This window comes from Mus musculus, chromosome 1 (assembly GCF_000001635.26).
Source record: "Mus musculus strain C57BL/6J chromosome 1, GRCm38.p6 C57BL/6J".
Lineage (NCBI taxonomy): Eukaryota > Metazoa > Chordata > Mammalia > Rodentia > Muridae > Mus > Mus musculus.
The window spans coordinates 162,003,234-162,026,561 of record NC_000067.6 but is presented as its reverse complement, the minus strand read 5'-3'; the positions used below and the strand labels follow the sequence as shown (position 1 = coordinate 162,026,561).

The 23,328-nt window shown below is 42.6% G+C and overlaps 1 protein-coding gene and 1 long non-coding RNA gene across 8 annotated transcripts in view; one reads left to right on the top strand and one right to left on the bottom strand.

Annotated features, from left to right (window-relative positions):
- Positions 1 to 23,328, top strand: part of Dnm3 (dynamin 3) — a 495,872-nt gene that overhangs the window by 451,760 nt on the left and 20,784 nt on the right. For 5 of the 7 annotated variants that reach the window (XM_006496604.4, XM_006496602.4, XM_006496601.4 and 2 more), the window contains 3 exons: positions 6,570 to 6,734; positions 14,635 to 14,861; positions 15,458 to 15,694. In XM_006496604.4, the coding sequence (XP_006496667.1) occupies positions 6,570 to 6,734; positions 14,635 to 14,861; positions 15,458 to 15,694 (629 nt within the window). Of the gene's footprint in view, positions 1 to 6,569; positions 6,735 to 14,634; positions 14,862 to 15,457; positions 15,695 to 20,116; positions 21,892 to 23,328 lie in introns of those variants that run through there. The other 2 variants (XM_030254626.1, XM_006496603.4) reach the window with 1 other exon arrangement.
- On the bottom strand, positions 10,077 to 21,593 carry 2810442N19Rik (RIKEN cDNA 2810442N19 gene). The gene is made up of 3 exons (NR_040562.1): positions 21,228 to 21,593; positions 20,740 to 21,126; positions 10,077 to 10,242 (listed from the first exon to the last, which is right to left on the bottom strand). It is a non-coding gene; the product is annotated as an RIKEN cDNA 2810442N19 gene (long non-coding RNA).

The following is a 23,328-nucleotide window of genomic DNA, read 5'->3' as shown; positions in this document are numbered from 1 at the left end:
CCCCTTCACAGGGGTCACATATCAGATAGCCTGCTCATCAGATATTTACATTACAATTCATAACAGTGGCAAAAAATTAAAATTATGAAACAATGAAATAATTTTATGGCTGTGGGTCAGCACAACATGAGGAACTGTATTACAGGGTCGCATCACTAGGAAGGTTGAGAAGCACTGGGCTAGATTAGAGGAGCCATGGGAATTATATCTAGAACTTCAGAATCCATTGTATAAGATTTTTAGACTGTCCCAAGACATCTCCACCTTTCACTTATAAAAGCAATTTTATTGATTCTAAATGTAAATGCCATTATAAGCCCTCCAAGCCCCCAATTAATCACTTCAATTGTCATCTAAGCTGCCTGTTAGACACAGAGATATACACTGGCGGGACACAGAATCAAACATAGTCAGCAAGCTTTGACCTGGAGAGAGTTAAGAAAAAGACACAAAGCCACTCGCTCCTCAGTTTAAAATGTCTCGTTATCATTTCTTGCTGTCATTTTTTCAATTACATGTATTGAAAATTCCAAAGGGTTTAATTAGCGGTTTTATCATTTTTATTATGATATTTATTATGATATTACTTAGAAATGTGTTAAAAACTACACGGAGAATAAAAACAAATATTCAGGTAAAGTAACTGAAAAGTCAAAGAAGAATGGAAAGGAAAGTGGCTGAACCCACAGAGCTTGACCCAGCCTGTCAGCAAGGATGTGCTGGGTAACCTGTGTCACATTAGCCTGGGCTTTCCCTCCTGGGTTGGGGAATGCTTCTTGCAGCCCCAAGTTCCTCCTGCTGCTAAGTGTTTCGACCACAACCACAATTCAAATGTGGAGACACCTTCAGTTGTAGTCAAGATGCTTGGTTAATGAAATTCGTGCTGTACCTCCGTGGTTCTTTACCTCATCCACGAAGAAGGGCTCAACATGAAGACTCAGTCACAGGAATGCGAAGGGTTGCCTTCATTTCCACAGCACTGATACTCAGCTTTTTCAGGCTGTGCCTCTGGACTCTCCTGAAACAAAAGCCCAGCTTCTTAGGAAAAGGCTACAATGTCCATAAGCTCCTGCAAAGTCCTAGAGGGATAATGATGGCCATGCCCCTGGTGTTGGAAACCTCACCCAAGTCCAGAGATTGTTTTCAAATGTTCCCATCCATAGAGATAGCCTGTGCCCGGACCTCTATGCCCTGGGTCCCTGTAGCAAACCCATGGACTCGGGCTCATAATTTTCTTTATGTCCTGCCTGCTTAGAGCTCACATGGGGGGGGGTCTCTGCTTTTACACATTATACCTTTCGCAGTTCCATGCCACACACTAAATATTCACTGGTACAGGTCACATTGTCAGGCTGACACCTAGACCGCCCTCTGAGGCTTTCTGCACTGTGGGTTTTTGCACAGTGTGGCTGCATAACTTTAGAGCCTTAAAAACTTAAAGACAATTGATTGGAAGCAGGAAAAGTTTTCAGTGAAAACATTTCCAATAACGTGGGGCTGGAAAACTCTGAAAGTACATTACCATGGTAACAGTGTTTTCATTAATGATGACTATGTTCACTAATGACAGGTCCAGTCATTTTTTTTCCTGTTGTTTACAGTAACTGTAAACTGTATAATCATATTAAATGTTTTAAAGAGAGCACCTTGATAATCTGAACAAAGTGTGTATAGATCTATAGGATATTATCCCGTATTCTCCTTGGCTGAGAAAAGACACAGCGAGCCCCACACCTTGGTATCCTTATGTTCATATTCCTGTCAGCATCACTTTCTGAATGGTCCAATGGTCCTCAGGCTTATCAAACAATTTAGAAAAATTTCTAAGGAAAATAAAAAGACATGAAAAATAGGTGCTCGGCCACACACAGAGTTCTATAATGGAGTCTTCAAGATTTAATGAAAATTACCTATCATTTAATATTTCACTCCCTCATCTGTTAAAGTAGTATACTTTACAACTTTTATATGAAAAATTGGGGGATGTGGAGGCACAGAGATAGCTCAAAAGTTAAACGTGTTTACTACCAAGCCTGACAACCCAAATTTAATCCCCGGGACTCAGAGTGGAAGGAAAAGCTGTTCTCCCAAAAAATGTCTGCACACAGCCCTTAGGATACAGAAATATGTGATCATTTCTTTAAATTTTTGTAAAAACAGTCTGTTTCTTAAATACTGTGTGACTAATTCATTAGAAAGATATGTAAACTTCATATTTGTAGGGTTGTTTTTATTGCTTTAATTAGATTTCTCAAAGGCTATGTAGGAAAAAGAAACATGCAGCAAGATGGCCTATCCATTGTGTTTTTCAGGAAGAAAAAAAAAGTAAGTTTCTACAGTATTATTCTCATTTTGTAAACAGCATCAATGAACCCGCACATAAAAGGTTAAATGTTTGCAGACCACTCTTTTTTTGCCCCAAAGATCAGAGACAAATTACTATTTTTATTTTACATTCCCTTGATGAGGATAATGATAAACAGCTGTCACTTCAGTGCTCTGACTGCAAAGAATCCAATTGCAATCCTGTAATTTAAACAAAGGAAAAAAAAAAAAAAATACGGACTCATGCACAGCATACAACCAGAAAGAGGCCAGAGGGTTTGAGCTGAGGTTGGGGACAGAAGAAAGGAGCATTTTCTTGCTGCAAGTACTCGGTTTAAAACTCCCACCTAAAACTCCTTCCCCGGACACGATAGAAAGGCCAGTTACTGCTTTAGTGTAAAAGCAAGAAAGTCAGATTTGCATTCTGGATTCCTTGGTCTCTCTATTGTGTCCATTGAATGCCCAGTGTAGTGACGGTTTGTGCGACAGCACAAATCTACCAGATTTCCAAAAGCTACGCAGAATTTCAAGTTGTCTGATTGGCCATTCTGGAATGCCTTTAACTCTATGTTCCCAATTTGACTATTATTTATTCATGTATTATTTATCATGCAAAATAATGGATTTCATAATGTCTTGTTCAAGTACATCATGCACTTTGGCCATGCTTACTCCCTTGACCCCTCCTATCCCCCGCCCTTGTCTCCCTCTCCTGTGTGTGTGTGTGTGTGTGTGTGTGTGTGTCTGTGTGTCTCTGTGTGTGTGTGTCTGTGTGTCTGTGTGTGTGTCTGTGTGTGTATAAAACTTAGGTTTCTCATAAAAGAAAATGATTGCCTGTTGGTGTCTGGTTTTACTTTACTCAATGGGGTGTACAATCCCATCCATTTTCTTGCAATGAGCATAACTTGATTCTGTAGAATAGAATTTAAAAAATCCATCACATTTTCTTCATGCCATCCCTGTTGAGAGACACCATGGTAAATTCCATAGCTGGCCTACAGTGAGAGGTATCACATTAACCATGGTTGAGTAGGTGTCTCTTTGTTAAAGCGATTTTCATTCTCGTGGGTCTATCCCCGAGTGGAATAGCTGCTGATTACGGTAGTTTATTTTTGTAAGGAGCTTCCATCCTGACTGCCACCATTGCTGGGCTTATTTTTACTCCCTGCAGCGCAGTGTGCAAGTGTCCTCGGCTCATCCTCACCAGGACTTATCTTTGTGGGCTTTGTTGTTGTTGTTTTAAGAACAGCCATTCTTACAGGGCAATGTGTTTTTATCTCAGCATAGTTTTGACGTGATGGCTTGATCCTTGATGGCTAAGGATGTTGATTTTTTTTCATATGTGTATCAGCTATTTGTAGTTTGTTGTTTTGGAAATATCTTGTTCATTTGATGAAGTGGGGTATTTTAGTATTTGATTTTCTTCGTTCTTTAGAGAGGCTAGATATTAATCCCCTGTCTGATCTATATAGCTGGCAAAAATTTTCTTTCTGTTGTGTAGGCCGTTGCTTTCCTCTTGCCCCTTTCTGCGCAGAAACTTTCTTCACGTCTTACAATTCCCACTTGTCATGCGCAGAAGCTTTCTCACGTCATGCAATCCCACTTGTCATGCGCAGAAACTTTCTTCACATCTCGCAATCCCACTTGTTAGGTCTTGGGTTTCTTCCATGGGTTCCTGGGGTCCTTTTCACAAAATTCTAGCCTAGGCTTTATCCTGGGGGTGTCCTCTCTAGTCAACCAATGTCTGTTGTTCATTCTGACACTTTGATTATTGCTCCAGAAAATACAAATGCATGTTGATAAGCAACTGTAAAGCAAGGTTAAATGTTAAGTGTGATGTGGAATGGGGAGGTACGAAATCAAATAATATAGTCCCCCCCCCCCCAACCTGGAGAGTCAGTGTGCCTTGTTCATTCAGCTTTCCTCTTTGGGTTCAGTCATTTCGTTCTTGAGAATATCAGTATCTTCGTGACATTTTCCTAGAAACTCCTCTTAAACTTAACTGCTTCATGCTTACAACTGAATTGGTGTAATGTAGTCATTTCATTGTTTCGGAAATCATCGTTTTCCATCATTTGGATGAATTTCGGCACTCGGAGCCCTATCATGCTCCTGTGTGGGATACAGTAACCCCGGTGCCCACGTGTTAGCACTGAGATGCAGCTCTCCTATACAAGCTGCTTATTATGGTATGTGAAACAAAACAAATGCTAAAAATAGGCCTTGTGTGAGAAAGCACGTTGATATTGAAATGCCATCACACTCCGATGCTAAATACAATTGTACAAAAGTCCACTTTTTTTTTTTATGTCAGAAAAACAAACTGGATTGTACTGTCAGCACTGTGGAGGCTCATGTTATTTTACATAGAAAGAAATTTTCTCCACAAAATTCTAGGTTTTGTGCATTAGGGCAGTTTTGTGGACTGAGGTAAAGCCCTTTGTAGTGTGAACCGAGTTCCCCCTTTCCCTCTCCCCCTCCTCTGACAACCCTGAGATCTGCACTAAGAATGGAGAGATACAGTCCTAGTGTCTTGTAAGGGGGAGGATTTAAGATGAATGGTAGATAACACAAGCAAGTGCAAGAATGAATTCAGAGGAAGTGGTGGGGGGATAGCTTCAGGGCAGCAGGAGCTTGTCTGAAAGAGTGAAGCAGATTTGAAATTCGAAGGGGGTCTACATGAGAAAGAGTGGGAGGGAGAGGGGGCTTCTGGAAAGGGGCTTATGCAGATAACAGACAGGTGTGTGTAGTAGTGGTAGAATAGCAGTAATAGTAGTAGCAGCAGCAGCAGTAGTAGTTTTGCGTTTAAAATAAAGTTTTAACTAGAAATGTTTTAGATTCTTTTCATCTAAAATATGTGTGTGTCACAAGCCTGTTAAAAAAAAAAGAACAAAAAAGAACAGAACTGTTACACCAGATGCAATTCTTTTAGTGACCCAAGACCACTAAAAAGGAAAAAGAGCAGAGCAGGAGAACCCCTAAGATTCGGAGTATCCCAGCTTTCTGCCTAGCTATTGTATCCAGCTGCCCCAGAGATCCCCTTATTCTGACAGCCCACAGCAAAGCACAGGGCCACATCCTAAGGGCAGAAAAGGACCACGGATTTTTAGAGCGAGTATATGTTTTCAAAGAGACCCTTCTGATACAGAAATGCTTATACATTTTTATTGATGATTTTGTAGCCTAAAAAAAAAAATGTGGCTTTCATACGTGTATATCAATTCAAAGAAAAGACCCCCTCATTTACAGACCCAGTCAGTTAGCACAGTGCTTTGCCTGGAGCTCATTGAAAACCTGGCAGATCAAAGTACGTACATTTCCCAGGAAAAGTACTTCATGCCAATGTCAGAAGCAATAAATTATTCTCCCCCCCCTTTACATTCATAATTAAATCTTTCCAAATATGAGAAAGTAGCCAGACCACTAACAATATCTGTATGATGGTTTGAGGGTTAGCTGCTTCAACCTGACTTGAAATAGAGACCATTTGTTCTAAATTGATTTCAATGCCAAGCCAATAGGTCAGCTCTTAATGATGAAGATGCCATTCCAGCCCAGCCTCTGGGTGGATAAGCCAAAATTAATTAACTCAAGTCGTATAGTATAGAAAACAGATGCCTCGCTCATGTTGCACAAATAAATTCTTTGTGTAGGAAAGGGTTCTGCTTTATTCAAAGAATAACACATTGGAAGCTAAAATGGCCCGTTTTCCCGCAATGGAGCCAGTCTTCCACGGTGACGACAGAAGCATGAATTTACACAGCGCATTCCAGCAAGTGCATGAAAGAATGAGTTATCTTCCAGATCTCAAATTTGGACTCCTGGCCAGTCCTAGGGGACTGAGGTTTGAGTCTGGGCTGATCCAGTCCAGAGCAGAGCCAGCAGTGCCAGAACTACATCAAGGTCACTGTAATCTATAGGATCCCTGGAGACACCTCCCAGGGAGAGGCTCACATCTGCATCATTTATTTGGACTCAGGCCACGGGCCGGCTTACAAATGGCTTAAGGCTAGGTTGTACTCTTGAGGTGTGTTGTTAGGTACACTGTTTATTTGGCTATTTGTCTCAACGTCCATTTGGAATCAGAATGTTTACTTTTGCTAGAATGTGGTAAGTTCAAAGTAAAAAAGACAATTGCAAGATTCTGACTGACTATCCTAAGCGGAAACCAATCATTTGATGCTTGGTATTTTTACTCTGAGAGAGAATATGAGATAATCCACATTTTGTTTCCATTCTGTCAGACTGAAAATGATGAAAATGGACAAGCAGAAAACTTTTCCATGGACCCACAGTTGGAGAGGCAAGTGGAGACCATACGCAACCTAGTAGACTCCTACATGTCAATAATCAACAAATGCATCCGAGACTTAATTCCAAAAACAATAATGCATCTTATGATCAATAACGTAAGTGATTGTAAGCTCTCTCCTTTTAGCCTCTAACCCCTCCGTGCCTGGAAACTGAGTACCTTTTCTTGAGTGTCGCTGTGATGTTTTCTAAATATCTGAAGCACTTACTGCCCAGTATGTGGCTCTGCCTTTGTAAGGGGGCGACCAATTTAGGAGAGATCACAAAGGAAATGTCCAACCACTGCATCGACTTGCCTCTAACTGGCTATCTTCTGGGAGGGTGCAGAGACTACCATGCTCATGGCCTTGCAAAGCAAGATGAAATCAGATGCCAGCACTGCTAGGCCTTGAGTTTAAGGCCTACACCATATATGTTAAAATGATCATTTTGATCATCTATATCAACGATAGAATGTGCTTTTTACCTAGGAAGGGGCATCTTACCTTAATCCCTGACACTGCAGTCAGTCGTTTTGGTTCTTTGGAGGGCAGTTTTTTGAGACGGAGTTTCATTGCGTAGGATAGGCTTACTTGGAACACAAGGTACCTTTCTGGCTCCACCTCCCAAGTGCTGAAATTCCAGTGTGAGCCACTATGTCCATCTCAGCCTGGCTTCCTGAGGTGAAGATGCTACAAACAACAATCTTTCAGAGCCCTACTACTATAGCCATTCAAGAACTATTGGTTTTGCTTGGTTCTTTCCTTCTTTGGTTGGTGGCAATCTGGATGTGGCACTTTAAAAAAAAATAGACAAATTGTGCAGGTTAAGCACAATTGGCAAAAATAGTTATTTATTAGAGAAGCTGACTTTTCTGAATCCTGATAAAGGGGAACCAACGGCCTTATTTATATGTGTCTTCTCATGACATGTTGTGCTTTAAATATGCTATGAACATAGCTTGTGAAAATTCAGAAATCAGATTATAAAACTGAAAAGTACCCTACACTAGAATTCAGGAGAATCCTGGTTTCTAAGTCTATTGGCCTAATGTGACCAATTGACTGCTATGGGTTTGTGTCGTCCATACGTAAACCACTAGCAGTAGTAAGTATATCTGACTTGAGGATTTGTTCCAAAAGAATAGGGTACTGTGGTAAAGTTACGTAATTAATATGGCTATTAGTCATTCTGTGTTTCAAGATTTCTTTCTAAAGTTCACGACAATCTACTTGTCTGTAACCTCGGGAGTTGTCTGTGTCTTGATGTTAAGAAGCCCTGAGTTCTCATGTGACCAAACTTGTATTTGATTATGTTTGTGTATCCAAGGAAGATAAACATGACGCTTTGAAGCTACGCAGCAGGTAAGCAATGATCTGGAAAAGTAAAAACTATAAATATCACTGTGGTTGGTCAGCGGTCAGCTGTCTGACCTAAAGCAAAACCTGTAACCCCTCTAAATTCAAGTCGGTCACTTCTGGAAATTCAGCGGGAACATGAAGGGACCTCACAGACCCATCAGAATGTGACAGATGTGGCTGCAAGCCATTTAGACAAATCTGAAGTACCAAGCAAATAGTCTGTGGGTCTTCAAAATTACCCTCTTAACTTTGCGCCAATGGAGTCAGCTTGTTTTGCTGTGGTATATCAGGCTCTTGCTTATTTAAACATTTTCCTGATTAAGGATCATTTATCTTTCCACCGTTTTACTGAGAGTCATTACTCCTGCCTTCGGTTCAAGCTCTGCGTTATATTAAATCGCCAGCACAGGAAACCATACTTCCTGTCCGTGGCTCTGAGAAGTAGCTTGACACAAATTAGTTAAAAGGAAGGAAAAAAAAAAATCCTACTACAAAATCTATTCTACTTTCACCTCCAAAATTAAACAAAAACAGGCAACGCACACGGGTTACTCTAATTTCCCTAGCTCCTCAATGCCGGAATCTACTTGCTTTAATGAAATGTCCAAACACCCACCTAACAGAATATTATTCTTGGAGGAGAAACTTTGCCAGTTTTCTTAAGAAAGACCTCACATACGAGTCCTGGGAAAGGAGACTTCAATTAAGACCCGATCTCCAGGGTCAGACGGTAAAGCAGAGACTAATAGGAATGTAGAGAAAGCCAACCATGCTGCCTTCTTGTGAAGTGATGGCTGTCTGTGCTAAAAAAATGTAGCTTTTGCATCTACCAGAAGTGATTCAGATACCTACGGTGATGGAGTTCAGATACCTACGGTGATGGCTTTTCTTGAGTGCTATTTTGCTTCTATTTGCCTGTATATAAAAACACTTCATGTGTCCATTACATATTTTTCAAATAGAGAATGAAATCTTTTTAAAACAAGGTACCCACATTCTCGTGGCATCTCAATGACTGAGCCTTTCTGTCCGTTCCAGCTGTATCCTGTTAAATACAAAGAAACAGACCTAATAAATCAATGAGCCTACACCGTACAGGGAAGCTGGTTTTGTTTTGTGTTGTTTTTTTTTTAATTTGATTTGAATTGATAAAATGAGAGAATTAGTAACAGAATCACAACTAAGAAAAGTTTGAATTCCACCTCTCCTGTAAACTGGTATTTCTTTGGAATGAGTAAGCGCTGAAGCTGGCTTCTACAGCCCATGGCCTTTCACCCTTGAAGCAGGAATGCTGTCCAGCCTCCTGAAAAGGAATATGTTTCAGCCAGCTTTTCATAAAGTTCGGGAATCGGTGGGCAGTTTCCTTTGAAAGTTTACATTAAGTGTTCTGCCACTCAGCTCGCCATATGGAATTGTTTAAGAAGTTTAAAGCCAGGCAATAAATGCCTGGCCTCAGACATACTGTAAGCCTTTGTCTATTGAAACACAGCAGCTGTTTCGTTACTTAAACATACGAGGGACCAGCAGCACAAAGGAACTGTGAGTTTATGACAGGCGGCCACAGGTTCAAGTCAAAGCAGCAAAGTCCTGTGTGGGACTTTAAGATCAGCACACATAACAGCCCCATGGCATGCCCTCCGAGTTCATCTCACCACAGAATGAAAGAATCCAGCTTTATTCTAAAATACCATGGACGGTAGATGTGTTTTCTTATTTGCACCCCCTGAACATTTTTTTTCTCTCTTCCATATCTTACACATGGAGAACTGGAGCAATGAAAAGTGACTTGCCCAGGATGACACAGCTGTGAGTGTCAGAGCCAAACCTGTACCACAGGGCTGATGCTCGGTCTGATGCTATCTCAAATTCAGCAGCAGATAAGGGCACAGGGTTGAGAGTGAGAACTCTAAGTGAGCCCTTGCGACTCAGAGGGCGTCTTCCCCCATGTAGTATAGCCACAGAGTTATCTCCCCAGAGAGTTCATAGGACTCAAAGATTTAATTAGCGTTGTTCATTTGATCATTAGAAATAGTGTCTCATTGTCTTCAATCTTAAAACATTCTGACTCACATTCAAACAAACTCACAGAATACAAAGTGAAATGCAAAAATTCTTATAAATTCTTTAAAAACGAAAAACAAAACAAACAAAAACCATGAAACCCAGAGGCATTGCACATTTGCAGTGGTGCTGCAGGGCCCTCTGCTCATCCTCTCTTCGGTGGCACGTGGTAGCATGTGCCATAGCTTCAAGCATATCCTGCAACCTTAAAGAGAACAAAGTAAATTTTTTTACTTTTAACATTTCAGTGAAAAACATGTCCTGGTTGCCAGACCACTATTCTAATCTTTACCCATGATCTGTTTGTATCAGACAAACACAGCATCTGCTCCCCCCCAAAAAATATACTTCACAAGAGGCTCCCCCATCTTTACCTCCAACTAAGGAACGCTCCCACTCTTTCTTATGTTTTGCTCATTGCTGAGCTTTGGATACAAGATACATACTTATTTCCCTGACCTCCTTTGTCATTGTGGGTCCATGGAGGTTGTATTTTGTGAGCTGGTAGAGGTGGTATTTTGCAGAAAGAAAACAACAAAACTAAGTTGGCTGGGGAAGAACAGGAGGGAAGAGGATGGTGGCCTAAGTGTCACATCTCCAGATGAACAAGATGAAATTATTCTGTGAAAACACTGTAAACGTGAATGAGCCACACTGCCATTTCACGCAGTGACTACCCCCCAGAGACAGAGATTTCGGGGAACTGGTCTCTCAGGCAACCAAACCGTCTCTTGGTGAAGTGTTAAAACAGGATTCCTACCAACGGTTTGAAGAGGCACACATCTTTCAGGGGACTAGTGAAGGGTTAAAAGTTGGGAGGAGGAAAACATGTGGAACATTTTTAATGACCTCACATTCCTTTACACTGAGCAGTGGGACATGGTGTTTGAGTAAAGCCTGTTTATTTAGCCTGCAGAGTTTGAGCTGGAATGGGATTTTGTGTGTGAGAATTTTTGTGAGCCACACAAAGACATACAGGTTATAAGGTGTTATAATTAAAAGCATAAATATTGCTCCAAATCTCCCGTCCAAGCATAATTGGTCTGTTCTGTTCCATTCACCTAAGAGGAGATCCACTGGGGTGTGCGCATGTTGCAGAATCCTCGACTTAAATATTTGTGCCACCAACACCCAAACGGCTCAGAATGCCCCTAAAGTGACTGGAAACTACCCCCAAATGTCCCCACCCCTATCAACTGGAGTTATTGGTGCATACTCCAGTTGTGGCACTGAGAGACTAGGCTAGGCTAGAAGAGAGCCTAAACTTTTTCTTACATCAAAAAATAGAATATTAAGCCATGCTGGGTCTTTAAGTGTGTATCTTGACAAGTACACTTTTGCAATAAATCTCTGTAATCCCCTGCCACTACCTGCCTACCTAATGCCAATTTAGTCTGCTTACAGGAAAAATAATAATATGCATCTCCCCTCCTCCTATCAAGCCTCACATTCTTTCAGAACATTGGCAAAGGAAGGCCTAATGGGTAGCAGGTAAGTTTCAGTATGCAGCATAGGGACCTAGTATTTCATCCCATAGTTGAACCATGGATTCTTAATTCAGACCCCGCTTTAGAACTATTCTTGGATCTTTCTTTTAAATCGTATTTAATAGCTCCTGAGCGATACTCCAGCAAGATGTAGAGCTTCAAAAGAGCTCAGCCCAGCTGATGATTGATGTCAGAGAAACCGTCTGGTTTTGAGTTTTAAGGTGCACCTCGTATCCAAGTGCACACACAGATAAACACACAGGCCCAACAATGGAAGGTCTGTGCAGATGTCTCTGCCCCCATGGGTACCTGCATGTGTGTGTGTGTGTGTGTGTGTGTGTGTGTGTGTGTGTGTGTGTGTGTGTGTGTTTAGAAGTGAATAGCTCTTCAAAGACCATAAAATATTCCTAAGGGCACATTTCCTACCTTTCCTGAAAATCTGACTTTCTCTTTTGCCATTTGATTTTCAGTTCTCCAACTCAGAGGGATTGCAACACCAGAGACACCTTCTTTTGAAAGATCTTTTCTTTCTCATCTTTCTCGTGCAGACACCACAAGATGACTTTTTTTCCTCTCTAGTGTTTATTCACATGGACCCATCTTTTCTATTCTACTGTGGCATTGAGAAACGCCCATCATTCCATGAATATGAATAATAATAGTAAACAATAGCTTCCTGTTGGGTCCATATCTGCTACTACACTTGCAGGGTTTTGTTTTTGGGGGTTTTGGGTTTTGGGGAGGTTTTTTTTTTTTTGTTTTCTTTTTCTTTTTTTGCCAATTAAAACCAGATTGATTTTCCTAATGACCTGTTTCGCTCACTTGTTAAAAGCCTTTTGTGGTGTCATATTGCCAAGTAGATAAAGTTTAAACACTTCTCATTAGTACCAGAGATCTCATAGTCCCTAGACTTACTGATCAAATATACTTTGCACACCTACCAGACAATCCCCTGAGTACAGTGAGCATGACATCTCTGCCATGTTTGAATCACTCTCAGCTTACAAAAATGTGTACAGGGAACTGTTGATTTCACCACAACAAGACTGATTAAACTGAATCTTTTACATATTTGAAAACTTTACAAAAAAAAAAATGAAACTTGTCTTTCCCTCCTCTGTCAAGAAATAAGATCTACCAGTTCTCCAGACTGGACTTTAGTCCCTGCTCACTCTGGGCAAGTAGTGAGGTCAGTCAGTTATCTGTCTTCCCAGTTTGGACTGTGGTTGGTGTGTTTACCCACAATGCTACAGAGATCTCGCCAGAGAACATCTTGCAAGGAATCAGAGTCCTTGCTCTCTCTCCCTTCTGTGGCTCAAACTCAGGCTCTGAGACTTGGCAGCAACGGTCTTTATCTACCATCTCGAAGGCTTGTCAACACACACTCTGGGTTGGTCTGCCTCTACAGATTCCCAAACTGCCCTGGAAATCCTAGAGGGCAGGCTGGAACAGCACCCCAGAGCCGCATGCCACCCAGCCCACTGTGAGCCTAGCCGCGGGCCAGGACTGGGAGTTATATTCACAGTGTCCCATGCTAATGTGTGAGAATGGTATATCAGACAAACTGGATGCCTTCCTTCCCATGGTATGAACTACATACCCAAGGGCTTCACAACAAGAATATAGAAGCCATCCCGTCCCCTTGGCCCATGAGGCCAATTGCCTCCTACGGACACTAACCCACCTGCAGCCCTGCCCCTTTGACCTCTTCCAGTGTTCTCAATTTTTAAAAAATTCCATTAAGAAATGAAACTGTGTTTTAGAACCTTCTCATCTGAGTAAAAGACTCTGAGCAACAAATCCAATAATTTTAACTGACAGGTATCCTGTCATCTTTCTGAAGTTTAAACAAATGCTCTTGAGTTGGCATTTTATCTGGATCTAAGGAATCCAGATAAGCTCTCTCAAATGACAGAGGAACTGAAAACTTCCAACAAGTTTATTTTCCTTGGTTTAAACTAATTATCATACTTGCTAGCTGCTCTAAACTATCAACGTTAAGCTAGTGGTACAGCTCAGTGGTGACATGTATGTATACTTATACAAAAGGCCCTGGATTACCAGTGGGAGGATAAGAGAACAAAGAGAAGAAAAGATGAAGGAACATCAATTGTCTTTTCTAGCCATTTACATGGCATGATATGTTTCCAGCAAATTGAATTAGCACTAGTTAGAAGATTGTAGGTTGATGTCACAGCTGTGTGATCTCTAAATTTGTTTCTGCATTGTGAGGTTTTAATTTTATCTCACCGCTGTGTGGTGAATTCAGATAACTTTTGAAGAAAATTGGGATATAGATTAGATTAGGTATAGATATAGATGTATGTATGTATGTATGTATGTATGTATGTATATGTATATATATCACTGATTTGTACGTTCATTTTCTCGCACTTAATATGAACATGTACTTGCACTTATTGATATCTGGATATCATTAACTGATATGTTCTCTGTAGCTTTATAAAGTGGCTGGCTGATGCTTAGATCTGATAAGCGTGGAGACTGGTCCTCACTCATTCTGTGTTGTGCATCCACTATTCTCGTCCTGCTACAAGATACTGTTATATATATATAACATATATATATATATATATATGTGTGTGTGTGTGTGTGTGTGTGATCAATATCTATATCCACTTATAGTTACTAATTCTGAATTTACCATACCTTTAAAACTTTAAATGGGTCATGTTTGATTACTTTGGTAACTATCTAACGAAAGGATTAGGAACGCAGAGGAACAGAAAACCTGAATTACAAAGCTTCCTTTGCATGGCCACCTTGTATTCAGCACACCGTCAAAAATTACCTCCTGGGGTCTTCCTGTTATATAAACCAAGTGGCCCCTAAGAATTTCATGAGGCGTCCCTGTAGCTGCCAAGCCATATGCTAAGGGTAGCAAAGTCTGAGCGTTCTTCGGTTATCTCTAACATTCTTTCTCTGAGAGACAAAAGGCAGAAGGGAAACTGTTCTCTGTACCAGAAAGGTGGCAAAAACCAAACAGTCCTGTGGTGCTTCCCTTTTCTCGGGGAGGACCCTTGTGAGCGATTTCCAGAGCCTGTGTTTTGCCCTCTCATCTGTTTTGTTTTGTTTTCTTTTCCTTACAGGTTAAAGACTTCATCAACTCTGAACTCCTAGCACAGCTCTACTCTTCTGAGGACCAGAACACTCTGATGGAAGAGTCCGCGGAGCAGGCTCAGCGCCGAGATGAGATGCTCCGAATGTACCAAGCCCTGAAAGAAGCTCTCGCAATCATTGGTGACATCAACACGGCCACGGTGTCCACCCCAGCCCCACCTCCAGTCGATGACTCCTGGCTCCAACACTCCAGGAGGTTAGGAAGGAAGCCACTGCCCAGCAGCACTGAGCTCCTTTTAGCTCACCCACTCTCGGCTTCTGAGGATGCTTTGCCAAGATAGTGCCAACCCACAGAGAGAGAGGGGGTCAAAGGGCACCAACTCCTCTAATGAACAAGCTTAATGCATCCTTAGAATGAAACTTGATAGTGGTTAAAAGAGTAAAATAGTGCCAAGTGTCCCAAGTAGAAAGATAAGCTTAAAACAAGGGAGCGCGTAGGCCATTATACGTACAACATACGTACGTACATACATACGTACATACATGCATGAGAAAATAGTCACATACCTTATGTTTAAGAAGAAATATCAACAATTGTTATTGTCTCCAGAGGGTGGGATGAAGGAAGGAAACTGAAAATATCAGCATTTATTTTTTTATGCCTCTAGAAATCTTATAATGTGTATCTAAGTTATATAGTCAAAAAATTAATTAATTTTTCATTTTTAGTTAATTTTAAATCATTCATTTTTTAAAAGCAAAACTGTTACAAAAGTTACAAAACTGTGTTTTAAAGATTAATTGCGACAAGAAGGAAGAGTGGAATAATCAAAACTGTGTCTTTTTTCTCAGGTCACCTCCTCCGAGCCCCACCACCCAACGAAGGCTGACGATAAGTGCTCCCCTCCCAAGGCCCACATCTGGCCGTGGGCCAGCTCCCGCTATCCCCTCTCCAGGCCCCCACTCCGGAGCTCCCCCAGTTCCATTCCGTCCTGGCCCATTACCTCCTTTTCCCAACAGCAGTGACTCCTTTGGAGCCCCTCCGCAAGTTCCGTCCAGGCCCACCAGGGCACCCCCCAGTGTTCCAAGGTAAGCCAGCAGCGCTGCAGATGTCCCCCCAAGATCCTCCTTGGTTCTCTTCTCAGAGTGTAACAGACAACATTTATTTCAAAACAAAGCAAAACAACAACGAAAATTAAAAAAAAAAAAAAATGCCAACATCTTTCCATCCACGTTTGCAGTTTCCACGCTGGCAGTGGGAACAGCGGGCGCAGGACACATGGTGGTGCCTGGGCTCATTAGGACACCCTTTGTGATTGATCATTGGACCCTCTCCTTAACCAACTGGCACAGATTCTAATGTCTCATTGGTGAGCCCCAAAGCCAGTGGGACCGAGTGAACGACACTTTCAAAGCCCCCGGCAAGTAAAGAAAAAGCTGCCGCTGGGTCGTGGCAAGCTGCGGGTAGGTCAGGACGGGGGTATGAGTCTTGCCTTCTCCATCCCCCGTGGAACCTAGAAAACCATTGACACAAGGAACTTTAGGCATCCGCTTTCTGCTCTATGACCCCAGTATTGCTAACTTTAATGTAAACGAAGTAACATCTAGCCAACTAATCTGCAAAAAAAATCCACAGCGATTATAATGTAGACATGAGGATTATATATCAGATAGACTAACTTTGACAATTAGAAGCAGACTTTCTGGCCTGATTGTCACATGATATAAACTTACCATCAATGGAACTTGGAACATACTACGGTAAAGCTGCATGCTTCCCTTCATCCACATAGTCACCATATCGTTATTTTTTTGACCTTTTTAAAGGATATAAGCTATTGTGGAGTTTTACCCCCATCCCCAAAAGCAGAAAATGTAAAGACAACGGAAATTATCCCATATGTGAAGATAAACTTTAATTCACAGAATTGGAATATCCATGTGCCCCACTGAGCAAAACCTAACCACGTCTATCACACTTCATGCCGTTCAGCCTCCATAGCACCTGTAGGACTGTGGGGCTTGTATTTTGCCCTTCAAAGTGACAGGGATAATGGGCAGAGGAAAGAGAGGCCCAGGGCTGGTAGGCAAAGCGTATGCGGTAACTTGACTTCAAAGTCATACGAGCTGGGTGACTCCTTCACCTTCAAGAGATAAGTCCCCCATCTGGGAACCAAAGGATACTGCTTGCAGGATTGTCATCCAGATCTTGAGATGAGACAGTACTATTACCACCACTTGAGTCCTACTCAAAGAACATGGGAATACTCAGTCCAGCTTTTTTTTTCTCTTTCTAAATTCAACTTAGCTGAAACTGAGCTAAATTTCTCATAATGTTTATGTTGCTCTCAATCTTAAATGTTGTCCTAAAAGCCTCTCACACACATTTTTAAGGTTCATGAGTCCAATAAAATAGGCTACTATTTACATTTTCCAGACAGACAATGAGGCCAACAGCCTGCCTAATGCCAGCCCTACTAGGCTCTAATCCTCAGCAGCCCACCTCTAGAGCCCAGGTTCGGCCACCACAAGAGGGGCTAGCAGTAGGGACCTCCCAGAGTCTGACATTTCTGCTATGGCTAGCTCTCCTGTGCACTTGAGGATGATTAACAGCAGCCCTGGTCACCAGTCACTAGCTGTCAGTTATGTCCTCCCTCACGTTGTGAACATCAAGAACACAGGCATGGCGGCTGTCCCTTAGGAAAGTAAATCCATACTCTACCGGGCAACCACAGCGCTGCAGCAGCGTATTCATAAGAATTTCCTTTCCACATCAAAAACGTACATTTCAACATTGAATGTTGCTACAGGCAAGATCAAGTTTATTGTTTTTAGAAACCCTCAAATTGACTGGGAAAGTGTCTGCCGCTGTGCCAGGATGGTATGGAGGCTGTGAGGGGAAAAGGGGGTGGGGGTGGGGATGTGAGAGTGGGAAGGCAAAGTCCCAGGAGAGCCTTGAACTCTGTTGTTTTGTCTGTTTTGCTCTGAGAAGGAGCCAGGGGGACCTGCGGCTGTACCACGCTCAGGAATGGGTGTGCAAGTCTTGCCTGCTCGCTTCACTGCTTTTCCTGTCGGTCTCCAATAAGCTAGCTTGCCAAACAAATGCTCTTCAGAAAAATCAGCTTTCGGATGCTAAATGGATTTGCTAAGCAGGGTGGAGTTAGCTTTGGTATTTTTGAGCTTGCACGCAGGCAGAAGGGTGGGAGTCAGTAAGTAACCCGTGTGAATTGCCAGGGTGAGGGCTGTGAGGAAGGAAGGGGGAGCCACCAGGTTTGAAGATCCCAAGTCCAGGAATTTGTAGGACAACGGTTGAGCCATTCAAAATCTCTAGAACACTCTCGAGTTAAAACCAGATTTAACTTGGTCTGGCTTTGTGTACCACCCTGAATTTAAAACAGAAATAGAAGAGTTTGAATTGATACAGAGAAAGCTGGTTGTTTTGTGCTGAGCCCCCAAGATTGAGGGGCCCAGCAGAGCAGGCTGGGAGGGGATCCCTGTGGCGGGGGTCACCTGAGCAGAGCTGGAGACCGGTCAGGGTCCTGACGCCTATTAAAGCCTTGCTTTAGATGGAAGATTCTGAACTCACAACGTCTGTTTTTAATAAAAGCCAGAGCAGGATCCTACCAAATGCAAGCCAGAAATGGGGTTTAAGATTTCAGAGAGAGAGAGAGAGAGAGAGAGAGAGAGAGAGAGAGAGAGAGAGAGAGAGAGAGAGAGAGAGAAAGGAAGGAAGAAAATGAAGAAAGCTCTTATTGAAACACCACCTTGTTCCACCTGTTTATATATTCTTTCCCTTCCATAATTTGTTACTTTTTCTCTACTAAAAACTAAATAATCAAGATGCCCTGTCCATCATCTCCCAAAAACCAGTGTTTGGCTTTTCAAGGAGAAAAGTCCAAATTTATTCCTCCCCAAAGTTCTTTGCTTTGCTAAGGGACCTTCTTCCTTTTTCAACCTGAATCTTGAGAAACTCCCACCACAACCCAGTACAAAGGGTACCCCCTGGTTCCCTGCTGGCCTTCCAAATTACAAAGGCAATCGCAGAACTTCTAGAGGCAAAAGATTTTTTAAGCCACCCTAATGTGTGCCTAGCCAGTCTTCCTCCCGATACTCTTTAGCAATCAGTGATCACGACTTTTCTTTTCGCCCTATTCCAAGGTCGTCAAAGCCCTTGGCGTGGCCCAGGAACCTTGAGTTTTCCATCTTTTTAACCAGAATCTTTACCATACCTTTCCATTTCAAATATACAGGGAGAGTTGGGGCAAGGGGTTGAAGTCACTTTTGACTCAGCTTTGCCCAGCCACTCGGCTGTTCTGGTTTCTGTGTTTTGGAGCCTTTTGGTGCGAGAGCAAGAAACACTGCAAACTGCACGTGGGTTTTAATTACTTCCACTCGAACTAATGAGCCTCCTACTAGCATGGATACCCCTGCCATTAGTAAGCTGGGTTACATAAATCTGTGATCTTTGGGACATTTCCCCCTCCCTCCCCACTCCCTCCCGCCACAGGCTTGACTATCTAGACTGTCCCATGTCTCCTGCCTCCATTCATGCTCTCTGACAAGACAAAGCTCCCGGTCCCCATCAGACACCAACTTCAGAGTTAGTGTAGCTATTTTCAGTTACCACTTCTTAAAATTAGATAATTGGCAAGTGTAGCCTTTGATATTAACAGAACAAATTAGCTGAGTCCAAGTGTGTTTTTCCTGGCACTAGCTAACTCTGACACTATTTCGATTATTCGTCCTTACCCCCCCCCAAGCCCAACCCCTGTCCACCCCTTCCCTAGGACAAAGCTCTTTTGCAATGGTCAAAAGGGATAAGGGTGTGAGGAAGGGTCTCTAGCCAAGGGAGAACAGACTTCACCTACCTCATCACTCAATATTCCACTTTTTAAAAAGTCGAGCTAGAGAAGAACTTTCTCGGACCCACCCTCGTTCACCATCTCTGATGGTTTCTTTTAAAAATGGCCAAGCCTGGTTCACTCCATTTGGCTTTTGCTTTAGCTCAACCCATCTGACCGAAATCAAAAACTGATCCTTTAAGTGATGTTCTTGTGAGCCTTGCAAGGAAGACAAAGCCCCCATGGTGTGTACATAGGCCCAGGGCAGCACTAAGACTTCACCCAGAGCTCCTCCATGGTGTCTTCCATGGTTTCTTTGACTTACCAGAGCACACTGCTTGCAGAAAGATGTACATGGCCCCTTTCCAAAACAATTGATGCCCTATATTACAAAAGTTAAGGCCCATTGGTTTTCATCATAATTTCGTTTTAAATGTTTGGTCTCTGATTCTGATGGCCTTGCATTGCCTAACCGTAACTCCCAACTCTTTCACACATTTTATTTGTTGTAAGTTACAGTTAGCACAGCATCCTTTCTTTCTATTTGGTGTATAAAGTCTCCTTGTTTTATTTGAGGTTTCTATTCATCTTTGTAAGCAAGTTCCCTAGATTTCAAGCCAGGACAAACCCCAACCCATCATTCTTCTATCTTTGCGTTCCTCACATCAAGGTTTGGTGCCGTGAAGGAGGAAGCTGTCGAGCCTTGAAGTCGAGGGGCTCAGAGTACATGGAAATTAAGCAACCCGTGTGACTAGCCTGGGAGTCATTCCCCTGCGGTCACACACGGAAACATCCTGACTTACCCTCTCCTCTCCTCGACAGCTCTCTAAAACTGTGGTGTTTTTAGCAGCCAAGTGTCATTTGGACAAGTGGTGAAATCACCTTGCGATTTGTGACATCAGCTGTGAGGCAAGCTCTCTGTTCTCCTAACTAGCCAGCCTTCCTTACAGAAAAAAATAAAAATCATACCCAGACAGTCTGGATTGTCAGGGAACTGTTTTTGTTTTTTGTTTTGTTTTTTTTTTCAACAACTAGATTTAAAAGTAAAAAAGAAAAACAAGCTATATTATAGCTCAAAAATATAATTGCTAAAGACAGAACAACTTTAAGCTGTTCTTACAATTCTTACAATCAAGGTATCTCATGAGGCAACCCTTGATATTAGAAATAAATTGGTGCTGAGACCTCCAAATGTAATTAATAATCTGCTGCAGGTTCAACATTAGTTGTCATAAAACTAAAATTTCAAACCACTGTTCTCTAAAGAAAAGTGTCCACTTTAATTAAATATACCTCCAAAGGTGCAATCTATTTACATGACGGTTCTTATTCCAGTATCCTGCTTCAATTCTTATGACAATGTACTAGTCCACTGAAAGGAAGCAATGGCGAATGTCAAAGGTTTTCTTTCACTCTTCAGGTCCTGTTTCCAATATGGTTTAAGTGAAAGTCAAATTATTTTGGGGATTTCCTCCTTGGGCCTAACTAAGGAAGTAGAGTCGACTTTACACAGGCATTTCCACTCGGCCACAGTTCAGATGCCTGGCGGTCTGTTTAGGCAAGGCCCACATACATTACCGGTGTCTCCTCGGGTCAGAACCTGTGAACTCTTTGGTGGTGTGTAGGCAGACTCACGTTTGCCTTTCTCTTTTCATTGGGTCTGAATCTTTCCCACATATCCTATGTGGCAGGAAAGTAAAAGCAAAAAGGGAAATTAGGAAAGATTCCCGTCATGCAAAACGCAAATAACACGAACGCAGACAGGAGACAGCTCCTCCTACCGTACACTGCAGTTAGCCAAGCAGCGGGTGACAGGCCTCCAGTTAAGCAAACACAACTGCTTCCTCCGTGTCTTGTGTCAAGAACAAGTAGCTCTGACATTGTTCCCTTTGGAGATCTTTAGTCGCTAAGCTCCGTCACTGCAGGACAAGCGCTTTTGCATCTCAGGGTGCCCAGTTCTGCCCTGGGGTTCACCTGATTGATAGAGGACAACAGCCAAGACAGAGGCCCTGGCCAGGGACAATGCGTAATTGATTCCGATTATTTTTCCTGTGGCCAGTCAGCAGTAAACTGTCACCAGCTGTAATCCACCGAGTGTCCCTATATACAAGCTGGTGTCAGCTCGGAGAAAAGCGGGGAAATGCTCTACCATGTGTAAATAGACATCCAGACTTGCAGACACACATAGGCTAGCTAGGGCTCAAGTTTCTTTCATTGCCCTTGCTGGGAGGAAAAAGCGATTTTCAAGAAGGCTTCATGCTCAGGCATTCCTGGTCAGAGGGGATATTTTTCCAAGGCCTCGGAGACTCACGGTGTATGAATTGCACCTCTTTCACAGCTAACTTTTATCTCAGCAGTAAACTCTTAAGAAGAGGCTGCTGGAGGCTTCTTTATTTCCCTCTTTTCCTTTCCCCCAACTCACCGGCTACTATGAGAGATTAAAAAGTGAGACTTAGAAAAAAACCTTACACGGCAGACAGGAAGTTTAAACTAAAACTTGTCAGTGGAGCGTCTTGCTCTGTGAATGTGCCTGGGACGCCTAACTGCAGCAGCGGAAGAAAGGAGGGAAGGAGTCAGCTGAGCGCGTGTTGGCTCTGCTGGCTCCTCATGCATTTATCGATGCTTAAACATAGAATTGTTAAGTGCCCGGCGCTGACATTCCTTAGCCTACCCATGCCAAACATACTGGATGCATTGTCTGGGGAAACCTCTGGATCTAAACACGTATTTACACCCTTTAGTTGCCAAATGGTTTCCATCTGGCTCACCAATGCTGTTGCCAGAAGGATATTCCACTTCTGGTCAGGCTAGAGTTGTCAGGGCCAGAGTGGGGGTTTCTGGGAAGGCTCTGAGCCTGAGAGACACTACATGTTTAATGACGCCACATTACTTGAGCATTTACATGTTTAGATCACATGGCAGCACTAGCCCAAAATAGAACTCCAACGCAGGGCAATGTCGAAAGCCATGAGGTATTCAGGGACTCTCTCCACACCACAGCTCCCTCATTCCTTGCATCTGGCTGCTCCTCAGGCTTCAGAGCCACATGATAGGCAAAACCACAAATACCAAATGCTCTAATTTATTTTTAAGCATTCCCACCAAGCACTGAGAAATATCCACTCTTTGTTTTTCAGTCAGAATAATCGGTTCCCATGAATCACATGAACCCATTCCATTCACAGGCCCTGGGGGCGGGGAGCAGGGGTCGGAGCATAATCAAAAGGGAAATTAGCCAACTTCTCCACGTCTCAGCATCAGGGGTAGCGTTGAGCCTCTTGATCCAATTGCCCACACAGGGAGTGATCTAAGCACCAGAAAATGAAACAAGGTATAATGGCTCTCCTCCCTGCTCTTACGGAAACCCCACGAATGCACAGGTCAACATGAGAGTCGCCAATAAGCAGCATCCTTTCTTTGGTGGAAAGGATGACATAGAAGCTGAGAGAGAAGAAAATGAAGACTGAACCAACCTAGATACTCTACCACAAACATATCCAAAGCTTCAAGGAAAGGTCTGGAAACGGAGACAAGCTAAAATAAAGGTGGACATGATCTCTTATAGCCCCCCATAAGCCTGCAAGGCTGAGGCTGAGGCTGAGGCAGGAGGATCATGAATTTAAGGCCAGCCTTGGCTACAAAGCCAGTTCAGGCCATCATGAGGCACACAGTAAGATCCTGATCCATCTCCCACTTCAAAAAAGGCACACAGCGTGAGAAGGGCCTTAGTTGGCTTTCAGTATAATCAGGAAAATGGCCTTAGTCTACAACCGAATATCCCTTTTGCCTCCACCATATAAACATTCGAATTTGGCTTTAGATATTCTGAAGCAGCAGTATCTAGATGTCCCCTTCATCTGCACACTTCAGTATGACATTGAT